The sequence below is a fragment of the Staurois parvus genome, unplaced genomic scaffold, assembly GCF_062004578.1.
Source record: "Staurois parvus isolate SC_StPar_1 unplaced genomic scaffold, SC_StPar_1.0 ptg002748l, whole genome shotgun sequence".
NCBI lineage: Eukaryota > Metazoa > Chordata > Amphibia > Anura > Ranidae > Staurois > Staurois parvus.
The window spans coordinates 109,287-133,497 of NW_028320544.1; the positions used below are offsets into that span (position 1 = coordinate 109,287).

General features: G+C 39.0%; 1 protein-coding gene across 1 annotated transcript in view; it reads right to left on the minus strand.

The window, feature by feature from the left end:
* LOC149429353 (netrin receptor UNC5A-like) overlaps positions 1–24,211 on the minus strand; it is a 245,243-nt gene that overhangs the window by 70,416 nt on the left and 150,616 nt on the right. The window contains exon 10 of the mRNA XM_089666510.1: positions 19,222–19,390. Coding sequence (XP_089522636.1) covers positions 19,222–19,390 — 169 coding nt within the window. The remainder of the gene's footprint in view (positions 1–19,221; positions 19,391–24,211) is intronic.

Genomic DNA, 24,211 nt, shown 5'->3' on the forward strand with positions numbered 1-24,211 from the left:
AGGGTATGTGATTCACAGTAGTGACTGGGTTCCGGTTGCACTGTATTCTCAGAGGTTAAGGCCAAATGGAGTACTCTGGATATAAAAGTGGAAAAATACTATATACAGCTCGGATAATAAGACTGAGAGTCCAAGGATCATCTGGTCAAATGAAGCCACAATTTCAAGCCCTACTGCTTTTATCATTTAAACAAAAGTGTTTCATTTTCATTGTAGAATTGTTTTTAGAAACTAGAGTTAGAGCGCATGCTAATATATAAATAATGTCTATTTTTTAGGGTGACATAGAAAATTAATACATGCAGAATGTTAGAAAAGATACTTTCACACTTTTCTGATGAAAGAAACCAAGGAAACAACAGTTCATGCATATATTACAAACTGGGAATCTAAGTAAAAATAATTTTACTGGCGATAGCCATATTCAAGAGCTTCTTGTTTCTCAGAGGCAGCAAATTGCAAGGCTGGCTTAGCATTACATTTTCAACCGATTATATCTGGATAACTAGGAATCAGGTAAAAACTTCCAGGCTTTGATTTAACTGTGGCCAACCAAGATCCCAAGTTTGTATGCATCTGTACTTTATTAACTTGGTGTTTTCATGTTTTCACCAAGAATATTTTTATTACAATACAGCCTTGCTATTCACGGGTACCTTAACCACTTCAATCCTGGGCACTTTTAGTGACGGTTCACATACTGTATATGCGGGTTGGATGCGGCTTGAACTGCATCCAATCCGCATGACTTGTAAAAAACATTGCTTCCTATGGTGCCTGTTCACATATGTCCGGTGCAGATTCAATGCAGTTTTAGAAAGAGTCATATCCGATTTCAAACAGTGCAGTCCGGTACAGGTGTGGTTTACAGGCTATTGATTTCTATGGGTACCATTTATAAACCGCATATGTGTGAACAAGATAAGATCCTGAGCTAACCCTGTCCTGAACCTGACATAAACCTGATGTGAACCTGTAAACAACTACTGTATCAATTCGTTGTGAAACCTGAGCTTCAATCCACAACACACATGTGTGAATCAGCTCTTACCCCTTTCCTGCACAGGCCAATTTTCAGCTTTCAGCGCTCTCACAGTTTAAATGACAATTGCGCAGTCATGCAACGCTGTACCCAAACTAAGTTTTTATCAGTTTGTTCACACAACCAGAGCTTTCTTTTGGTGGCATTTAATCACTTCTGGGTTTTATATTTTTTGCTAAATTAACAAAAACAAAACCTGAAAATTTTGAAAAAACACGTTTTTCTTTGTTTCTGTTTTACAATTTTGTAAATAAATAATTGTTCTTCATAAATTTAGACCAAAATGTATTCTGCTTCCTTTTTTTTGGTAAAAATAACTAAAATCAGTGTTTATTATTTAGTCTGTATGAAAGTTATAGAGTCCACAAACTATCTATCATATCTGAAAATTGATCAGCCCTGATGTGCTGACGGCCCATCTCATTTCTTGAGGCCCAAAAATGTCAGGACAGTATAGATAACCCCAAAATACTCCTTTTTGGAAAGTAAACAGTCTGTGGTATTTAGTAAGCGGCAAAGCAAGTTTTTTGACATCGTAATTTTTTGTCATCATTTTTTAGAAAATAAATGAGAAAATTTTTGAGCACCATTTTTTTTACATACTGTCACCAGTGCAGTACAGCGTCATCATAGAACTGGTGGCGGTGATCAGGGACACTGACTGGTGACAACATGGACTGCTGGATTAGCACATCTCACTGTAGTCTTTGCTGTCACAGCAAATGTGAATGGGATATTGACACTGACCATAATTCAGAAGTTTTAGGATAGTATTGTCATCTCATCAAAGGAGGTAGACATTGCTGGCAGGATCAACAGGTATTTTTGTGAGTTTGTAAGAAGAAACAAAGTTCACTGTCATACACAGTTACATAGCTAATCTGGTTGAAAAAATACAGTAGTCCATCTCGTTCAACCAAAAACAAACCATAAAAAACACACCACACATAAATAGAAAACCTCCATATACACTATCCTATACCCACAGTTGATCCAGAGGAAGGCAAAAAAAACCCATAAAGCATGATCCAATTTGCTGCATTGAGGGAAAAAAAATCCTTCCTGATCCCACAAGAGGCAATCGGATATTCCCTGGATCAACGTTACCTATAAATATTAGTATCCTGTTATAGAGTACCATGTGTATCTAGGAAAGAATCCAGGTCTTTTTTTTTTAAACAATCTACTGAGCTGGCTAGACCCAGCTCTCTAGGGAGTCTATTCCACATTTTCACAGCTCTTACTGTGAAGAAGCTTTTCCGTATTTGGAGATTAAATCTCTTTTCCTCTAGATGTAAAGAGTGCCCCCTTGCCCTCTGTGATGACCTCAGGGTGAATAGCTCTACATCGAGTTTACTATATGAACCACTGATGTATTTATACATGTTGTTCATATCCCCCTTAATCTCCTCTTCTTAGGAGAAAATAAATTCAGTTCCTCTAATCTTTCCTCTGAGCTCCCCCATGTCTCTTATCAGTTTGGTTGCTCTTCTCTGCACTTCTTCAGTTTCCTGATGTATTTTTTGTGAATTGGTGCCCAAAACTGAACTGCATATTCCAGATGAGGTGTTACTAATGATTTGTACAGGGGTAATATGATATCTCTCTCTGGAGTATATACCTCTTTTAATACAAGAGAGGATTTTTCTCGGTTTACATACTGCAGCTTGGCATTGCATGTCATTATTAAGCTTGTGATCTACCAGAACTCCCAGATCCTTCTCCACCATTGATTCCCCCAGTTGATCCCCCCCCCCCTAGTATGTATGATGCATGCATATTAACCCCCAAGTGCATAACCTTACATTTATTAACATTAAACCTCATTTGCCACATAGTTGCCCAATTAAACAGTGCATTGAGGTCGGCTTGTAAATTGAAGGCATCCTGTAAGGACGTTATTCCACTGCACAGCTTGGTGTCATCTGCAAACACTGAAATGGGATTTTCAATCCCACACCCTATATCATTTATAAATATATTAAAAAGTAAGGGTCCCAACACTGAACCCTGGGGTACACCACTGACAACCATAGACCATTCAGAGTATGAATCATTAACCACTACTCTCTGAATATGATCTTTTAGCCAGTTTTCTATCCATTTACATACAGATTTTTCCAAGCCTGTAGACTTTACCTTACACATTAGCCCTGTGGGGAATTGTATCAAACACTTTTGCTAAATCCAAGCTTTAATGCTGCAAAACATATTGGTACATTGACTATAGTTCTGCTTCCACTAAAAGAGCACAAAGGAGACAGTTGGATTATCTATAGCAGCCAACTAGATGGTGGCTTGAATGCAAAGAACCATTCAAATGATAAATATACCATTGAAATACATGTTAGTGAACTGTTTTACCTTCCAAAATATTTGCAAATCTATTTAGCAATTTAATGGTTACATATACCCCATTATATAGCTATTTATAGCTATTGCAGCTCTGCAGCTTCCCATGTCACCTGTCTGCTTCCGGATTGTGAACAAGCAACATCACAACGCTGAGGTTCTCTCTATGCTACTGCCCTTCTGTAAGATGCCTAATCGTTTCCTCTACTAGTTCCCTGAAAATAGATCAAGATTACAGCACTGAATAATGCAATACAACTTGATTACCTCTGATTTCTCTTGTACAGGGAATTATCAGAAGGCAGTATACATATAGATACTATGCAGTTTTACTAGCAGTGCTGTAAGGCACAGCATATTTAGGGATTTTCAGATAAAATAGATCATGAGTGGTAAGGGGCATATTTTATATTTTAACTCATTTTTTATTTGATTTCCCTCTGGATCAGTTGCTTTAGGTAAAACCTCTCATTTCTTTTTTTACTCCAAATAGCTCTTACTTGTTTAGCCACATGCTGTTTTCCAGTGGCTAACAGTAAGAGAATATCAGTTCCAGGGCTTGTTCTCGGCAGATGCTCTTGGAAATACATCAGTTAAGGTACACAGTTTTACTGTACATTTTGAAGGTCTCTATTTAGTTGATTTGAGAAATAGAGATAAGCAGACCAGTCCACACAAGTCCAATCTTACGGTACATTAGGTTATTTCACTTCAAACAGAGATTGCAGATAAACAATCCTCCTAATGACTAGCACTGAGCCAAATGTACAAAGATTTGGTTTGAGGAGGGCTCAGCAAACATTACTGAAGTCTGGGGTGCCAAATCTGATCATCATTGAAGACAATGGGAGCTAAATATTAAAAAACAGTAATGGTGATTTTGTAGGCAAATTGGCAAGGGATTGTTAAACAAATGGCAGATGGGGATGAATACCGTCCTAAGGAAAATGTACCAAAGCAAACAATTAAAAAAAATTACATTTGTCGGGAAGCAGGGATTTTAAAATTGCTTAAAGGGCAACATTAATAATGCAAAATTCCTTTAAATAACATGCCGGGGAAAGGGGGGGGGGATTGTGTCCTTAACCTGCCTCTGAAGTGGTACATCTGTATGATATATACAACATACTACAGGAAAACTGACATTTACAAAGAAAAAAAACGGTATACATTGTGGGTAATTTACAGCTTCTGACTGCTTTATTTTGTTTTTAAAATTAACACCTGGCTATTCCATTTATGTATATCAGACCCCTATCCTAGATAAGGAGAGCCTGGTATAGATGGTAATGGGGTACACCACACTAAAAAGAAAAAAAAAAGTGTTGAATTTCCCTTAGAAATACATACCAGATCCTTATATAAGATGAAGGTCTCGTGTGGTTGTCAAGGGGGATACACAAAGGAAAACACTCGCTGCCCCCCAATTGTATTCTGTTATGAATTTTAGGGGGAAAACTCTATGCAAAAAACAACCAACCGAGAGCCGATCACGACAGTTCTTGAAAATTATCGGATGGGACAAGCACGAACATTTTTCTCATAAGAAACAGAACAAACAATTTTGTTTAATTAGTAAAGCATTCGTCCATAAGAAAATCGAGTGACCAAGACGTGCATAATTGGAAACGTAAAAACAACCTAGAAAATGGACAATAAAAATAATCTTTGTATACAATGAAAATGTTCATGAAAAAACATTATTTTCAGGACAGAAATATGTTTAATTGCAATAATTGAATGATAATCTTATTGCTACACAATCTTGGTTATAATCTGCAGATCTTCTTATAAAGACATACTGTATACCCTGTAAATATAAATTTTTTTATTATACCATTGACATCACTTCTGATTACATGCTGGTACGTTGCTACACACACATTTGAAGTTGTACTGGATCGTACAAGAATTTCTGTACACTTAGTAGCACTCTCGTATTCGATATGAGAGTAGCATGCAAAAAACCATGAACAATCACTTGTTTGATTTTCTCAACGTATGTACTAGGTACTATCCAAGCATGCAGCCAGGTAGGCAGGCTAGGAAAGGGGTAAATTGAGTGTGGCCCCTCCGAACGATAACAGGCCACATGGCCTCAGCATGAGAGGGTACCACATTGATGAGGACAAGGGAAGGAGTATTAATGGAATCTAAGGACCCCCAGATATTGGATCCACCCATTATGTCAATGAGTTAGCAATGCACAGTACCCCTATTAATTTACAATAAAATGTAATTAGTAAATACACAACACATTTCGACCAGTTTTTATAAAAAATATTTTTTGAAAAAACAAAAAAGTACCACAATGTAAATGAATCACTAAATGCATTGTCTAGCAATGCAAATCCTCCTCAATCACAATGAATGACGCCCACTAATTCGCCCAAAAAAATCCATGCAAAGATGGACACGTCTTATCTTGTCACTGCACTCGCCTCGAATTACAGCTCAAGTCCCTGCTGCTAAAGGTAAACAAAGGGGCAGGGCATACCCAGTGATGTCAATGTCATTGATGATGTCAGCCAGTATCTCTGCCCCTTTGTTTAGAATGTTGGGGGATCATCTCTAGTAAATGAATGGGATTAGGTGTGCACTGGTTGCTAAGGACACGGTGGGTGCCAGGACCTACTGCTTTCTTAACAACCATTGCAGAAGAAGAAGGAAGCTGTCATAATAGTGGTAGCTAAAAGTCTGGCATTTGGACAAACACCGCAACAAGCAACATTTAGTCCAAACCGATATTCAGACTGAACCAAGTACTCTCCCCTATTAGTGTCCTAGAAAAGTAAACCAGTTACTAATTTACTTTCCCAATTCAGAGTGGTATGGAGGCCCCCATCCCCAAAAGCAGAATGCCTACAGTTCTTTTTTAGGGCAGAAATGTCAGAAACTGGGCACTGGACAAATATTCCTTAGAAGGCTATGACATTACATAAAGTAGGGATTATTGCCCCCTAAACCCCTGCAATGTTAAGGCTCCATGTACACGAGCCTACCCTGCCACAAATTACAGCAAAATTCGGCAACTGCGGTACCGCGATTTTGACGTGGTTTTGCCGCATTTCGTGTTTTCCCACGGTCGGCAGTTAAAACGTTCCTATCCTGAATGCGATTCTTCCGTGTTCAGCAGAGGGAGGTTTAGCCTCACCTAAATGTGGCAGCTCCTAAACTCTGCTAAAAGCCTATGTGTACATGGACACAGACTTTTATGGAGTTGAGTTTAGGAGCTTTGGCAAAAAAAGGCCAAAAGCTACTAAACTCGAGTTTAGGAGTTGCTCGTGTACATGAAGCTTAAAAGTTGGATACACATTAGATCTCATTAAGATCTCATTAAGTGACCAGAGGACTTTTAAGGAGTCTGCATTCACTATGCACATGGACATCTTTAATAGAAAAGCCTGCTTCTGCATTGCAAGTAGTGAATAGTCCCCTGGACCACTTTTATCAGTTCACTAATACATTGATCAAATAAAGCTAGTAGTAATAAACCACTATGCACTGTAGAGATGATAACTCACAGAATCATTAGCAACAATAGAAATCTCCTTCACTCTATCCAAAAAAAAAAGTTTGGGCTGGAGTTAGGCTTTGGCACAAACAACACTACTGACTTGCAATATTTATAGGGACCATGACTCATAGAAAATGTGTTTGTAGCAGTAGTGTACCAAGTAAAAAATGCATGACAGTGGTTGTTACAGGCCTCGCTTACAAATGACTAGACTATGAACACAAAGGTATTATTTTTATTTTAAGTTCTGTCTGTTCTGTTTAAGTTCTGTTTAAAGCAAGTCACTCGTGCAAAAATTAAAAGTCAGCAGCTACAAAAACAGTCCCTGGAGCCAGCATATTAAAGTGTTACAAAACCCACAACAGTAAAATCAGTGTGTATATGCAGTAAAGCATGCTTGTTTTACTCACTGTGGAACCTAAGGGGTTAATCCTCTGCATTGTGTTAAAACGCTGTTTAATCCTGACTTCTATGATCCTCCCCTTTCCTCCAGTGCCCCCCTCTTATCTCCTAATAAGACATATCGTGTGAAGACACTCTGCACATACTCAGTTTGGTGTGTATTGCTAGAGATATTTTTTTTCTTGGGAGAGTGCATGTAATCAGCACAGGGCCAATCAGCACTGTCCAGACAGAGGTCAGGGGTTCTGCATTCTCCTATAGCAGAAAGAAAACTCCTCCTTCAAGCTTTAACCAGTGCTCTGCTGGACACTGATTGAAGTCACAAAGCTGCTCTAACTGCTAATGAGAAAAGGTATTTAGCAGTTTATATTTACTAAAATAATTGCAATTCCATTCTCTGTTTACTGTGGGAGACCAGATATAGTGAATGCAGGGTCCTGGGTTTAGTAGCACTTTAACTGTGCGCATTCGGCTGTGATTCCTTGTGGCTTCTAAGCTGGCTTCCAATTGCACATGCACAAGCTGTGCTCCACTTTATGATTGTTTGCGCAGTCTTTTGGTACTTGTGACCTGCCCCAGACAATGGTGGAAGGGAACATCCACTTGGATCTCCTAAGCAATCTGAGCAGAATTGAGAGCGGGCAAAGTTCCACTTTAAAACAGAGCTCAACCCAAAAGGGGAAGTTCCACTTTAAGCCTTTGTCCCCTGCTCCCCATTAAGTAATGGGGAGCAGGTACCAGAATTTGACAGGTACCTGCTCCCACTTCCGCTGTGATCGCCTAGGCGATCAGAAGCGGAAGTTGTCCTCCCCCCTTCCTCCCCGTAGTCTTCTGGGACACGTGACAGGTCCCAGAAGATGACGGGGCCATTCACAAAGTGCAGCGGGCGCCCGGCTGTGAAGCCACAAGCTGTCACAGTCGGGTACCCACACTGAAGATGCTGGCACCTGGAAGAGAAGAAGGCCAGTGAAACCAGCGGTGGTGAGGACACCACTGGACCGAGGGACAGGCAAGTAATACAAGTCTGTATTTTAAATGTCAGCAGCTACAGTGTTTTTTTTCAGGTGGAACTCCGCTTTAAGTTTTGTCAAGCTTCACATCCTGTCTGGTGTGAACATATATCGGAAATGGCATTATTAATAACCTTTCACTTTAGATTATAAAATCACCAAACTCGTTCCTACCAATGTCTTATCTTTATGGTATATCCTGGTTGCAACACTTCTATTTTGGATGGCATATCCTGGTATATCTTGGTTGCAACCCTTCTATTTTGGATGGCATATCCTGGTATATCTTGGTTGCAACCCTTCTATTTTGGATGGCATATCCTGGTATATCCTGGTTGCAACCCTACTATTTTGGATGGCATATCCTGGTTACAACCCTTCTATTTTGGATGGCATATCCTGGTATATCCTGGTTGCAACCCTTCTATTTTGGATGGCATATCCTGGTATATCTTGGTTACAACCCTTCTATTTTGGGTGGCATATCCTGGTATATCTTGGTTACAACCCTTCTATTTTGGATGGCATATCCTGGTATATCTTGGTTACAACCCTTCTATTTTGGGTGGCATATCCTGGTATATCTTGGTTACAACCCTTCTATTTTGGGTGGCATATCCTGGTATATCTTGGTTACAACCCTTCTATTTTGGGTGGCATATCCTGGTATATCTTGGTTACAACCCTTCTATTTTGGATGGCATATCCTGGTATATCTTGGCTACAACCCTTCTAATTTGGGTGGCATATCCTGGTATATCTTGGTTACAACCCTTCTATTTTGGATGGCATATCCTGGTTTATCTTGGTTACCACCCTTCTATTTTGGGTGGCATATCCTGGTATATCTTGGTTACAACCCTTCTATTTTGGATGGCATATCCTGGTATATTTTGGTTACAACCCTTCTATTTTGGATGGCATATCCTGGTATATCTTGGTTACCATCCTTCTATTTTGGATGGCATATCCTGGTATATCTTGGTTACAACCCTTCTATTTTGGATGGCATATCCTGGTTACAACCCTTCTATTTTGGATGGCATATCCTGGTTATAACCCTTCTATTTTGGATGGCATATCCTGGTATGTCCTGGTTGCAACCCTTCTCTTTTGGATGGCAGTTTGTAGAAACACAATCCTTTACAGTGTATTGTGTTGCTACAAACCCTCTATTTGTCATAATCCAGTTACTAGTAACTATGAAGGACAGCACTTTTAATGCAACATTATTGCAATAGTCATAAAAGTCAATAGCTTTTCAAAAATGCATAAATATATTTCTGTCAAAACACATATACAGCAACAGTATATTATTTAAAAAAAAAGCTGTATCTTTTATTTCTAAAAAGCAGTTCTTGAACTCTAGACATCTAACTGATGGACTGAGATGATGTCATCAGTCTGCTGCATGCACGAGGAAGCATTTTCATAGTAAGACACCCTCCAAGCGACCAGACTGTAGCAATGTAACCTAGTAAGCAGTCACAGATTTGTGAACCAAGAACTGCAAAAGCACCTGAATTTACATGACTGCCATCTCTGATCTGGCCTCTTGGTCCAGAAAGTAGATGATAACCTTGGATGATGCCTGGACAAAGTTGGCTCTGTCCTTCCAGAGAGAAAAGTAGGTTGTTTGAGGGTGTCTGTAACCTCTGTAAGATGCAGTAAACCCCTGTAGGTGTTACACATTACTTGTCAAGCACTTAACATCGAAAGTCTCCCTGACGTTAGATCCATTTTAACCTCTTACCTGGATTAATATTCTTAGCAAGCATTTATCCTGATTAATATTGTTACAATCCTCTTACTTGTGATGCATCTCTCTGTACTGCTAGCATTCCAGCTTTCCAGATTTCCTTCATACAGGTTTAGATTATGTGCCAGATATTTCTCTTTATTTTAGAAACATCACTCCAATGAACTTCTTAACTGGCCTAGGGTTGTGATCAATCCATTATTTTAGAAAAAAAAAGCCAGAACAATAATCGTGAAATAACAGCGCTGGAGCTGAGAGTACCTACCCTAAAATACATGGCTTGTTGACAGTTATTATATTAATTTAGCATTAGCTGGGGGCACCAAATACCACCTTGCCATCTCTGATGTACAACATCACAAGTAGCTGGCGGCCCATGTCAGCCCTCATCAACCTTTATGTCGCACCTGCTGTCTAGACATCATTATCCAACAGCAAGAACATGACATTATGAATGTACCGAGTGCTTGGTACATTTTCTCCATCCTTCAAATACAACAATTTTGTGTTTTATAGTTGGCTCAGTCAACCTACATGTGGTTCAATAGCAGCAATCAACCAGGGACCCATGTCATTCGCTAGGAACATCTATATCATGCTACAGCCTCAAGTCACCTAGAGATATTAAGTCACCCCGAGCAGACATCTTCCAGGAGAAACACGACACATACTCTTACCCAACTCACAGACACAAGCACTTGTCTTGTGCGTTTAATAGGGAAGCATTTATGTTCAATGGCTGTTTTTTTACTATATAGTATCATTATATGAATAAAGATTTAATTTTTGCATGAAATGGGTGAGGCAACCCAAAACTAATATTTTATCTATGTTGATTGGCTGAATTGTACACTGTCTTAGAGGGTTTCAAGAGGGTCTCCTGTGAATGTCACTGCCAGATTTTTTGTCACACATCTCCATCTCATTCCTGTTTGTATAGCATGCAGAGTCTCAATCATCTTGCAGCAGAAACCTTTTGAACATTTAGGGCCACTTAAGTTATTTGGTAACTGGTTGCGGGCCACAATGAAATAAAATGGTTTAGAATTTAAAATTTTTTATTTTGAATATCATAATGAACATTTTCCTCCTGCAGTTGCTGAATGCTGGTGGGAGTGAGAGGAGGAGAAGCCTGCTTTCAGCAGGAGGAAAATGGAGAGGATCAGGTCCTGCATACGCCGCCCATACTGCCCTTCCTGTCCAAGTGTAAAACAGAATGTGACAGGGAGGCCACTCGGGCCTGCTGAAGAATGGGGCTTGATCAGCATTGTGACCCCTACCTTTACCCCCCCAAACTGCAAATGTAAATGAGCCATTACTGTCCTGAGCCGCCTATAAGGCTGCTTTCACACTAATGCGTTGCAGTTTACCTGCACCATGGATGCTGCACAGTGTACCTGCGGCTTTCTTGTGGGTTAGTTGCGCTTTGTTATAGACTTCTATTATATCTTGAAGGTGTAGTGCACTTTCAGAAAGCTCACCAAACACTCACAATCAGGGGCGGACTGACCATTTGGAAACTCGGGCACTGCCTGAGGGCCTGGGGTCAGTAGGTGGCCCCATGAGATGCCCCTGGTACCTTTTTCATAGGCTTTTTTGTGTTTGGGCAAGGACACAGGGGCCCCATGATCCCCTATTGCCCAGGGGCCCCATGAGTTGTCAGTCTGCCCCTGCTCACAATATATTAGAAGTCTATGGCTCAGTACAGCTAACCTACAGGAAAGTCATACAGTAGGTGCACTTCACTGCACCTGGGGATCACTGTGAAAGCAGCCCAATAGTTGTTAACCCTTTTATAGTTGGCAATATGCCCATTGCAAAAGCACAGAGTATGTGTTGCTTAATACACTGACATTCTTTCCCTCTTCCAGCTCCTGCTGGCATCACTCTCTGTCTCCAGGCTTCTAGAAAGGTCACAGGTGAAATGCACTTGGTATCACTCTGTCTGGGACAGGATCCGGCGCTACAGAGGAAGCATCAACTTATGCAGCTCCTGCTCTTTCAGCTCCCGGCTCGATGCACTCTGATTCTCTGGGATGATGGGTCAGCAAGCCTAAATCACAATCAAGGGCTTTCGCTTTCCTGGTTTGAGGTTTCAGGCCACATCAGAGGGCTCCACAGGCCACAGGTTGAGCACTCCTGTCTTACAGCATTCTTCTAACTAAAATGTTTGTTTTTTGTGCCTTCGTTGGAGAGATTCTGCTCTTTTCCTGTCCCGATAACGCAACAAAAAAGTAGTTAAAATACAGTATGGACATAAACAGCAAAAAAAAAAAAAAAACCTGAGAGAAGTTCATACACTTCCCCAGGTTATTAAAACCCTTTATGGCAAAGAGGGCAGCTCTTACTTTAGGCAAAAGTCATAGGTGGATCAGCTGGATTTAACCCAGAAATTTAAGTGCATAATTTTGGCAAAGATGACTTGTATTTTATCACTAAAACTGTTGCTGATTATTAATTACAGTTGGATTGTTTAGCTGAAATAAATTAGCTCATTGTTTTTATGATTATTGTTGGTAGTAGGATTATGGCTGACCTTGAAGTTTATAGATATCATTAGGGTAAAGTTTTAAGCTACGAGGTCGTGGTTCAGGGGTAGGTTTGAGGGCTCTGTACAGAAAAAGGTTATATTTATAGGGAAAATTGAGGTTAAAATTTAATTTTTTTATTTAGTGGAGTTACAGGTAGTATGCTGCAATGCCCTTCTTCATCCTTACTGGTAAATCACCAACACTCCCCCCTTCCCACAGAATCTTTGCTGTGCTCACAGCCTCTTTATAAAATGTGGATCATGTTCCTTCTGCGTATGTACCCCGCATTCTCTAATCGTTCCAACTCAGAGTTTTTATTCTGCTTATAAAAACTCCCCATGGTAATGCAGTCCATTTCTGAGAAAGGAGCAAGAAGTACAAGCAAGGATTTTGAAGAAGAGGTATAACACTTTAAGCCACCGGTTGAGGTTAAGGGTAAATATTGTACTATTTATTATAGTTTTAGGTGTAGTGGAGGAGTCTCCAAATATCAAATATGCTATAAGCATCAGTGGGAAATAATCAGAGACAACAGAAATTCACTTATGTTAACCAACAGGTGCAGTAAATTCATTCTCCTGCACCAAAATAACCAAGTAAAGTTTTAAAGTCCAAAACAACATGTTGATATAAGCAGCCTATTAATGGTGTTACAAGATAAGATTTATGACATTTACTGGTCCTTTAAGAAGCCAGCTGATAGATCTTAAAATTATAATTGTCATGTCCTTGTACTATGACCCAAGTTCATTCAATAAAACACTAAAGACAGAAGGTCAATATATCATTACTGGCACACTATATGGAGTTGTGGCGATATTGTGTTCTTGAAGAATACCTTTATTGCCAGCCTTCATTGTCATTGTCCTTTCTCCTACAATAGATTGATTCCCCAGAGCACAAGTTATATGCTTCTTAGGTATCCCATATAGAGCTCCGCTAATCCCTCAAAAATTATGTTGGCGGTTGGCCTTTTTAGGAAGAACAAATCTTTTCAGTGATTGAAATAGTTTTGTTTGTAGGTTTCTAAGATGTTCCCAAGCAAGGTTAAGGGCAAGTTCAACCTTTGTTGCCTTACTTAATCGATAAATCCCAGTAGAAACACAGACAGATCATTGTTGACTGAGGTGCTGTGACAGTAATCAACACAAAACTGCTCATCTCCTATCATGAAATGTGCAGCAATTCTTGAGGGTAATTCAAGAAGTTCACCGTTTTCTGATCCTTGGTCACCACTGTAATTCAGCTCTCTTTCTTTCCACTTATTTTTTTTACACAGCCAATAGAAAGGCAGCAACGCTGACACATGACCTCTAATCAAAACTTCACAAAGCTGAAGTGAACTGAATTAAGAAACAATACTATTAGCACTTCTATCATAAAAAATACTTTACAAAATGAAAACATAATATCTTTTGGTGCAGTAGCTACTTTTGAAAAAAAAATTGCATTAACTAAATTTTTTAAATGTTTTCCACAGAGAAAGACAAAGGATTCCATGATGTGTAATGTATTTACTTTAAGTGCAGCATGTGCAAATCTTTCAAGACAACCTGTCTAAAAGCATTGCAATTCAAACTAAGCATATGATAAAAAAATACATAGGCAATGGTTACTTTCTTAAAAACAGAAAAAGTGCTATCTCCAATAAATGTGACCAAACAAACTCAATAAGATGTGGATAAATAAATAATAAAAAAAATGAATATGTGATAATTCATATATACAGTAAATCTCTCTAAATGATGCAGAATACATACATAGACATCATATATATCAACTTCTCGTGAATGAACCAAATGAATCAATGGTTAAACGAATTCATATAATTACATAAAATAAATAAGTGAAGCGTCCATTAAGTAGATAATCAGTGCAGTGATGTGTTGTGCGTGCCCAAGATACCCATGCAATATGTGTGATCCAATAATCCTTCACCATGTGTACTGAGGTTGGCAACTTACCAGTTGCCCATCATACCCAGGGTGTTCAATATTCACATAGCATCATCATATTGAACGTAATATTCTGATGATACAGAGAGGGGTATCAACCCCATACATGCTCAAAAAAGAAGAGAAAAGATCACTTCCATAGTGTGATATGTTTAATGGAATAAATATAAGTACAAAAAATAGTGCACTTACATGGTATTGTGCCCCCCCCCCCCCCCCAGTCACCAAAATAAAGCACAGATTGGATAACAGACACTACACCCCGCTGTTTGCTGTATTATAGCCGATGTGCGTTCCACGAGTCGGAACCAATTACCAGAAGTGACTTTCTGATGACTTGATTCTGAAAAATATATTGAGGCCTAGCTGCTGTCGTCATTTTTGGTCCCTTCTACACATCACTTCCGGTGATTGGTTTCGACTCATGGAACGCACGCCACCTGTAATACAACCAACGATGGTGTGTAGTGTCTGTTATCTGATCTGTGTTTTATTTTGGTGCCTGGGGGGGGCACAATACCATGTAAATGCAATATTTTTGTGTACTTATATTTATTCCATTAAACATATCACACTATGGTAGTGATCTTTTCTCTTCTTTTTTAAGCATGTATGGGTTTGATAACCCTCTCTGTATTGTCAGAATATTGCAAGAACCTTTGCTGATTTTTCCATTACCCTTCAATATGATGATGCTATGTTAATATTGAATATGCTGGTTATGATGGGAATCTGGTAAGTTGCCAACCTCAGTACACGTGGTGAAAGATTATTGGATCACCCGTATTGCATGTGTTTCTTGGGCACATGCAAAAGGAGTTCTCTATCAACACATCACTGCACTGATTATCTACTTAATGGACACTTCACTTATTAATTTTATGTAATTATATGAATTAGTTTATTCATTTATTTATTTGGTTCATTCACGAGAAGTCAATATATATGATGTTTATGTATGTATTCTGCATCATTTAGAGATTATATGAATTTAGAGAGGTATATATGAATTATCATATTTTCATAATTTTTTATTATTTATTTATCCATATCTTATGGAGTTTGTGAGTGTATATTTATTGGAGATAGTGTTTTTTCTGTTTTTGATATTGATTTAAAGTGGTGCACACTTTGAAGAGTAGCTGTCTCCCTTTTTTAATACTTATTTTGGTTGGGATTGGTGCCCCTGTTTTTTTGTTTTTCAGTGGTTAATTTCTGTAAGATCTATTAAAGCAATGGTTTGAAAATTGGTGAGCTGCAGAATATTATGCATCATGGTAAGACAGGTGATGTGCCACAAGAACCAAGGGGCTCCACTTAGGGGGCACTAGCTCTGAAATTGCCCCCCACCCACCATGACAGAAATGAATATATAAAATATTTCTTGCTTTCATGCCACCTTCATTAGCTGGTCCACAGGACAGCCACCTGCAGCATCAGAAACAGCTCAAAGCACTGGTTGGCTAGCTAAAAAGCAATTTATTCAACTAGTAATAGAAGGAGACAGGTGCACCAGGCCAAGACAGTGTTCAGATTTGGCTACATATTGTGCGCAGGGGGGGGGGGGGGGGGTTGTAGCATTTTAAAAACTTTATTTTGTAAAGGGAGATACCTTACAAAAGACAATACAGCAGATTCTCAGAAAATGGCAACTGGACTCCTCAGATTGACACTAGTTTGTATAATGTTACATGTCTTTCAAGATTAACTTTAGGTAATTTTGCACAAAATAAATAAATTAGCACAAGGAACAGCACTTACATTCAGCTAGAAGTGTCTGTTGTTTTGGTAGCTGCTATCTTAGTTGAAATCTGTAGTCCTCTGAGACCCACCTTATGCCCATATGCCCACAGCAATAATCTTCCAGTGTTGTGGGGCTTAATACAGCCATTGGACCTGTCGTAGGCACTCATCAAGAATGCCCAATGTGCCCACACTTTACACCCCTCTCCTCTATTCATATATAGCTTCAAAAATTTCAAGAGAGAAGCCACCAGCACAAGGGACACTTCTCACTAAATGTACTGTCCCTTGTACTGATATAAAAAAAAAATCTGAAATTAGATTTAAATGTGATGGGCAACAGGAAGGCTCAGGAGACAGGAGGAGTGGGATCAAGTTTGGCTTTTGAGGGAAAAATCAATATTTGCATTTTACTTCATTGGGATATATCTATGGATCTACTTGTCAGTTGGGCAATCAAATTCTACTAATGATAACTATTGCTCACATATTATTTTCATTCTATGCTCAGTTTGAACTACCCAGGCTTGTTAATGATTAACTTAAGGTTTCTAGTATATATGGTCAAATCTTCCAAAGATTGGACCTGGGCCACCCCTGTATACTCCAGACTTATCAATATGAGCACTGGCAGTTTACCTTCAGTGTGCACCTTTAGGTTGCATCCGCACTTTCAAATGCACCCTGCCTCCAATTAGAAACCCTCAGTGGGGGTTCCCAAGATTAGCTGTGAGTAGGCAGCCCCTATGAAAGCAATAGGAAGCTGCTGGCTGTCACAGCTAATCGAACCCACTTCCACTTGTAATCACTCAGAAATCACTCACATGCATGTAATCACTCACATGCAGAGATCGCAAGGGAATGATTGGCCCTAGACACAGATTGGAGCAATTACATTGCTGGAGTTCTCGCAGCTGATCTCAGTCAAGGGCCTTCTGTTCTCAACAAGTTAGCAGAGAACCCTTTGAGGAGGTGATTGGTTACTACTATTGGTTAAAAAATGTTCAAAATTACTGGATAAACCCCAACGTTAAGCTTTTATCAGACTGCGCCCTAATTAAAGAGGGTAAGTTTCCAAGTTGCAACGGTATTGCACTGTTTCTTGTTAAAATTGAAATTCCCCTTTTGTAATTTAATTTTTCTCTTTGAAACAATGCATATTTGTAACGCAAAATGGGATCCATGGCTCTCTATAAAAAAAAATCTCTAAATACCTAGAACCTCAAATTGTTCATTACTTCACTTTTTCCTTTCTTCGTTTTACTATAATAAAGTTCAATATGTATTTTAGTAGTTCACCAAAACAGATTTATATCATATACTTTATAAATATCTTAAACTAAATTCAGTATCATTGTTATACAAAATATACATTATATTTCTTTGTACAATGATATTTTGTTATGCTTTTTTGTAAACCACATTGTGTATTAGTATTATTATTATTATTATACAGTATTTATAAAGCGCCAATAGTTCACTCAGCGCTGTACATTACAAAGGGGGACAGAACATGTGACAGAACAATACCAATACAATGCAAAACATGAGGGGATCGAGGGCCCTGCTCTTTCAAGCTTACAATCTAGGAGGGAGGGGATGGTGGCACAGGAGGAGATAGCTGTGGGGGATGGAGTGGTAGGAAGAGTGGAGGAGGTCGGCAAGTTAGCAGTGGGTGGGGTAGGCTTCCCTGAAGAGATGGGTTTTCAGGGTGCGCCTAAAGGAGAGGAGAGTAGGTGATAATCTGATGGGTTGGGGCAGGGAGTTCCAGAGGATGGATGACACCCTGGAGAAGTCCTGGAGGCGGGCATGGGAGGAGCAGACCAGGGAACTAGAGAGAAGGAGGTCTTGTGAGGAGCGGAGTGTGCGTGCTGGGCGGTACTTGGATATTAGGTCAGTGATGTAGTTTGGGGCAGTATGATTAACAGCTTTGTACGTCAGTGTTAGGATTTTGAATTTGATCTGTTGCGCAATCGGAAGCCAGTGGAGGGATTGACAGAGGGGGGTGGCGGAAACGGAGCGGTTGGAAAGGTGAATGAGTCTGGCAGCCGTATTCAGGATCGACTGAAGCGGGGATAGCCAGCGGCGAGGCAGGCCAGTGAGGAGGGAGTTGCAGTATGACATAATATTGCCCATATATTGTAATGTATATTTTTCATTCACAAACCCTTCAAAGAAACCTGTAAGTTCAGGTGGAGCCAGTTTGTAATAAAAACACCTGCAAAAATAATTTCTCTTCATAAAAGTAAACAAATATAGTAAATATATGACTGAAACACTGCTAATAGTAATTATAATAAATAACTATATGAAATAGATACAGCATCTAACTGCAAAAATGCTCTGTATAACTTCACACAATTAGCAATGTGTTACTTCCATTCTATAAATACATATAAGTCCATTATGAATTTGATTAGCACATAGGCTCAGTAGTATGTTATCAACATTGGTTACATTTATCTATAGCATTACAAATAAAACAAATGCCAGCCACATAGCTTTAGCTTTTCTGGCGTCTCTTGTTCTGTACTTAAAATGATTATACGATTAAATGTAGAACAACTTCAGCTGTATGGTTTGTCAGTTCTTGCCAGAAACAATTTTTTGTTTGATGACATTAATAGTACTCCTTGTGTCTATCAATGTTTGAGACTGTTATGAGCACAGTGCCCTCTGCCTGTGAAAAGACAAACAGCAGCCCTCAATCAGCCAGCCAGCGATACCACGTGCATGTAGGCAGCAGATGGCATGTTTTGCCTATGTGAAGTAATCTCTAGCTGTAGAACAGCATATTAAGCTGTATGCATGTGTGGTTTTCTGTCTACCTGTCATCTACAGAATGCTCACAGCCAGCATCCCTCATAAGACTGTCACTGGTGAGATTCTGCGGCCGTCTGTGTGGCTTACCTCCCAGCTGCCTTCGCAGGACTGCTTCTTTAAACGTACAGTCCAGTTCTCAGGGCTGGGCTCCAGGCAGTGGTCCATTGAAATGATGACAGGTTGGGTAAGCACAACTCCAGGAGGGCCACAGCTGACAATAGGACCCAGAAGTGTTTGGCAGCCAGCTAGGGGTAACCTCAAGATTAGAAAGGAAAGGTAGAAGATGTGAGATTCAAGTGCAGAGAGTTGCATATGTTAATAAATTCAATCATACACTTCAAATGAAAATGAACAATATAATATCTAGCTCACACAATGTTGTTACTAGCATTGGGACAGGGGATGATGCAACTCTTGGGTCTAAAAAAGTAAATGGAGCCATCCACACAATACTGTCATGAACAGAACCTTTTCACATCATCACATTATATTCACAATTATGACAGTTCACATTCAAGGTCACACAAATCAAGGGTATGATCTGGCAAGGCCATAGCTATACCCAAAGCAGGTCATACAACAGCTATGGAGTTTAACAGTACAGGGGATCCAGTTCTGTCTGTTTGCATAATGATTTATCTAGGCAGCAACTGCATTTGGTAAATAAGTGTGTATAAATGAATCTGCAGGTGTGTTCAAAATAATAGCAGTGTGTTTAAAAAAGTGAATAAAGCTCAAAATCCTTCTAATAGCTTTTATTTCCATACACACAATGCATTGGGAACACTACACATTCTATTCCAAATCAAAACATGAAGAAAAATATATCAAATTTGTGTTGTTCCTCTAAAGAAATTGAAGAAAAGTGAATATTAGACTGTTCAAAAAAATAGCAGTGTTTGCATTCTTCTTTACAAACTCAAACATTCACTATATAAACTGAAAAATGTTTGAAGATTTTGCTTTCCTTTGAATCACTTAATTAATATTTAGTTGTATAAGCACTGTTTCTGAGAAGTGCTGCACATCTGTGTTGCATGGAGTCAACCAACTTCTGGCACCTGTGAACAGGTATTCCAGCCCAGGATGATTGGACTACATTCCACAATTCTTCTCTATTTCTTGGTTTTGCCTCAGAAACTGCATTTTTGATGTCACCCCACAAGTTTTCTATTGGATTAAGATCCGGGGATTGGGCTGGCCACTCCATAACGTCAATCTTGTTGGTCTGGAAGATAACTTGGCTTCACATAGGCGTCTTCTAATTGTAACAGTACTCACAGGTAACTTTAGACCTTCTTTGATCTTCCTGGAGCTGATTGTTGGCTGAGTCCTTGCCATTTTGGCTATTCTTCTATCCATTCGAATGGTAGTTTTTTGCTTTCTTTCACGTTTTTCAGGTTTTGGTTGCCATTTTAAAGCATTTGCGATCATCTTAGCTGAGCAGCCTATCATTTTCTGCACTTCTTTATATGTTTTCCCCTCTCCAATCAACTTTTTAATCAAGGTACGCTGGTCTTCTGAACAATGTCTGGAACGACCCATTTTCCTCAGAATTTCAGAGAGAAATGCACTGTAACCAGCATGTACAACATTTGCTGCCTTCCTTCCTTAAATAGGGGGAATAATTGCCACCTGTTTTTCAAAGAATGAATGACCTCACTAATAGAACTCCACACTGCTATTATTTTGAACATGCCCCTTTCAATTAGTGATTCAATTACACGGAATCAGCAACATGCATGTCATGACTGTTGGGTCTGTTGGATTTCTATTACTCTACTACACCTGCTAGTAAATTATTTGCTATGTAGAAATATCATTTCTACCAAAAACAGTGATTGATCAAGTTAGTGATGTCTGACTGCTATTATTTTGAACACAACTGTATATATACTTCAGACTGAAACACTATGGGATTAGATGAGAGAATAGTGCAAGTGTTAGCAGTGTGACTGCCTTCTAGACGGAGAATGGAGAAGCTATTTTACTATGAGACCCTATCATATACTGTATGCACTCGCTCTTCCTTTCCTCAGTTATTTATCCCTAAAGCTAGCAATAAATCAATATTCATGTAGACTAAATGACTTACTCTTGGGCATTAAAATAAAAGAAAATAGATTAGCATATCCCCAATCTTATACATTCTTAGTCCATAATAGATGGTTGGTAATAATCTCTCTCCAGTATCTAAAAGAACAACTCCACTAAGCACTGCTTGCATCTAAAATTGGCACGTACTAAAGCATTTTAAGGTTTTAACCTTTTTTTTGTGTGTAAAATACCTACCATTACACAGCCCGCTGTCTCTAGCAGTTGGGAATGCATGTAAAAATTCAACTAGTATTTGGCTTTCAGCATGTCAAAATTGGGAAAGAAAGCAGCTCCAAGAATGCCAAACATCCTTCTGACTGATGTATAAAATCATCATTAGGGGGTTTGATAGGAAGATGGGTTTTCCAGAGTTGCTGCACTGGAAGCCTTACATAGTTACATAGTTAGTCTGGCTGAAAAAAGACAAAAGCCCATCCAGTTCAATCTAAAAAAAAAACTTATAATCCTATGCCCACAATTGATCCAGAGGAAGGCAAAAAACACAGCAAAGCACGATCCAATTTGCTCCTGCAGGGGAAAAAATCCTTCCTGATCCCCCGAGAGGCAATTGGATATTCCCTGGATCAACTTCACCTACAAATGTTAGTATCCAGTTATATTCTGTGTATCTAAGAAATAATCCAGGCCTTTTTTAAAGCAATCCACTGAGCTGGCCAAAACCAACTCTTGAGGGAGGCTACTCCACATTTTCACAGCTCTTACTGTGAAGAAACCTTTCCGTATTTGGAGATTAAATCTCTTTTCCTCTATATGCTAGCAAACACCTGGGATCCTGGGTTTCAGTCAACACCCGCTCTTTGTTCTAACCTGACTCTGAGCTGTGTAGAAAACATGGATGGACATACAGTCACGTGAAAAAGTAGGCATTCCCTATAAAATTGATTGCCTTTTTCAAGATATTTGAACAAGCAAACATGAGATCTTCATTTAAATAGTGCCTACAGAGAAAGGTGATATGCTTGAACAAATAACACATACAATTGATATAATATATTCATTGCCATCATCTAAATAAACAATCATTAAAATTTGTCAAAACGAAAAAATAAGTACACCCTACATTTTTTATTATTATTATTATTATTATTATTATTACTACCAGCTCTTCAAAAACATGAAATTCAATGTTCCAGATTACGTGTCAGTGATTGGAGCCACCTTAGGGAGCATTCAGGTGTAACCTGTCTTAATTAAACCTCAAACATCTAAGGTTCTCTTTGCTACTGACATGTGTAGTGTCATTATGCCAAGATCAATAGGTCTCTCTAAAGCCCTCAGAAATTAAGTTGGGAATGCTTATGAGTTTCGCAAGGGATTTAAAAAGGTTTCCAAATAATCTGAAATCAATCATTCCACTATGCAGGAAATAATCTACAAGTGTTGTAGATTTTAAACAACTACTAATTTGCCTGGGACTGGTTAACCTAGAAAATTCAGAGTTGACCAATTAATTCTAAAAGATGCTAAAAGATGTGTCCAGGAACCCCAAAATTTACTTGCAGGGCATTTTAAGTAAGTACATGTACAATCATAAAGACCTTGCACCAATTCGACCTGCATAAAATACCGGTATATGTGCAGAAAAACTTTTTGTTTTCTAAAAAGAACATTAAAGGAAAACTACAGTTTGACATAAATATATAGGTAAATGCCAGGCCTTCTGGAACTATGTGCTGAAGACCGCCAAAATAGAGTTTTTTGGTCACAGTACAAGTAGAGGTGGCTACTTTAAACCAAAGACAGTATTTTAGTAAAATAACATCATAATAACTGTGATGCATGGTGGTGGAAATGTTACATTTTAGGTTTGCTTTGTTTCTTCAGGGCAGTGACAACCTGCAGTCAATGAGTCAGCTGCACATTTTGCATTTTATCAAAGTGTGCTTGATAGGAATGTGAGGCCATCTTTCAAAAAAGATGAAGTTGAACTAGAAATGCATCTTTTAACACAATAATGATCTAAAGCACATTAGAAGTCCCACCAATGTATGACTCGTTTTGAGTAAATAGAGGGTTATGAATTCCCCTAGTCAAAGCCCTTATTTGATTCCCATTGGCATTTTGTAGGGGGATTTTGAAACTGACAGATTATGCAAGGATTACGCAAACATCTTGCACTTGAAGGAATTTTACATGGTCAAGCGGTCAAAGATTTCACTGAACTAATCTCAGAGATTGGAGGACAGTTATACAAAATGTGTGTAAGAAGAAATTTCAGCTAAGGGGACAATGCCAGCTTTTGATGCCAAGTGCGTACTTACCGTAATCACAGTACTCCATTACCTCTATTGATATTTTTGTTGATTAAATAATTAAAATTGTTTCTGTGTTTTTAATCCAGGATATCACCTTTATCTGCAAACACTGAATATCCAGCTAATATGTGCTTTATATTCTGAGCAAATCTAGAACCCCCCTCCCTTACACCACTGTATAGCTCTGAGGTACCCTCATGCATCATGGGATGATGGGGTGTTGTTATGTCAGAGTGCATCATTGGAGCTGCAGTTGTGGTGTGCCTGTTAATTATGTCCAGTTTCAAGGGCTCCTGGGCAGGGTTGTATTTACCATAATGGTACTCATAGGTCAGTGCCCAGGACAGCAGGGTTCTAAGGTGTGGCACCAATCTTAGAAATGTACAAATTCTGATTCTGTTTGCTTTTTTTTCTCCCGTCTTCTACCCATCTCTGCGCATTTGTGGCTAAATTCAGCAGCAAAATGTTTGGGTGATTTGGAATCAAGAGGCTCTTTATAGTTCTGGAATTAAATATGCTTTCTCTTGTTTGGTGGTCTGTACATTTGAGCAGTAGGTCTGCATATAAAATAGTCTACATTGTCCTCTATAGTGCCTCCAAGGCTTTCCTTTTGACACACAGGGTAGAACTTATACCAAAGGACATCATCTTTGAGGAATGCATAATGTCCTAATACAGCTATGGTCCTGGACATCTGACATCTA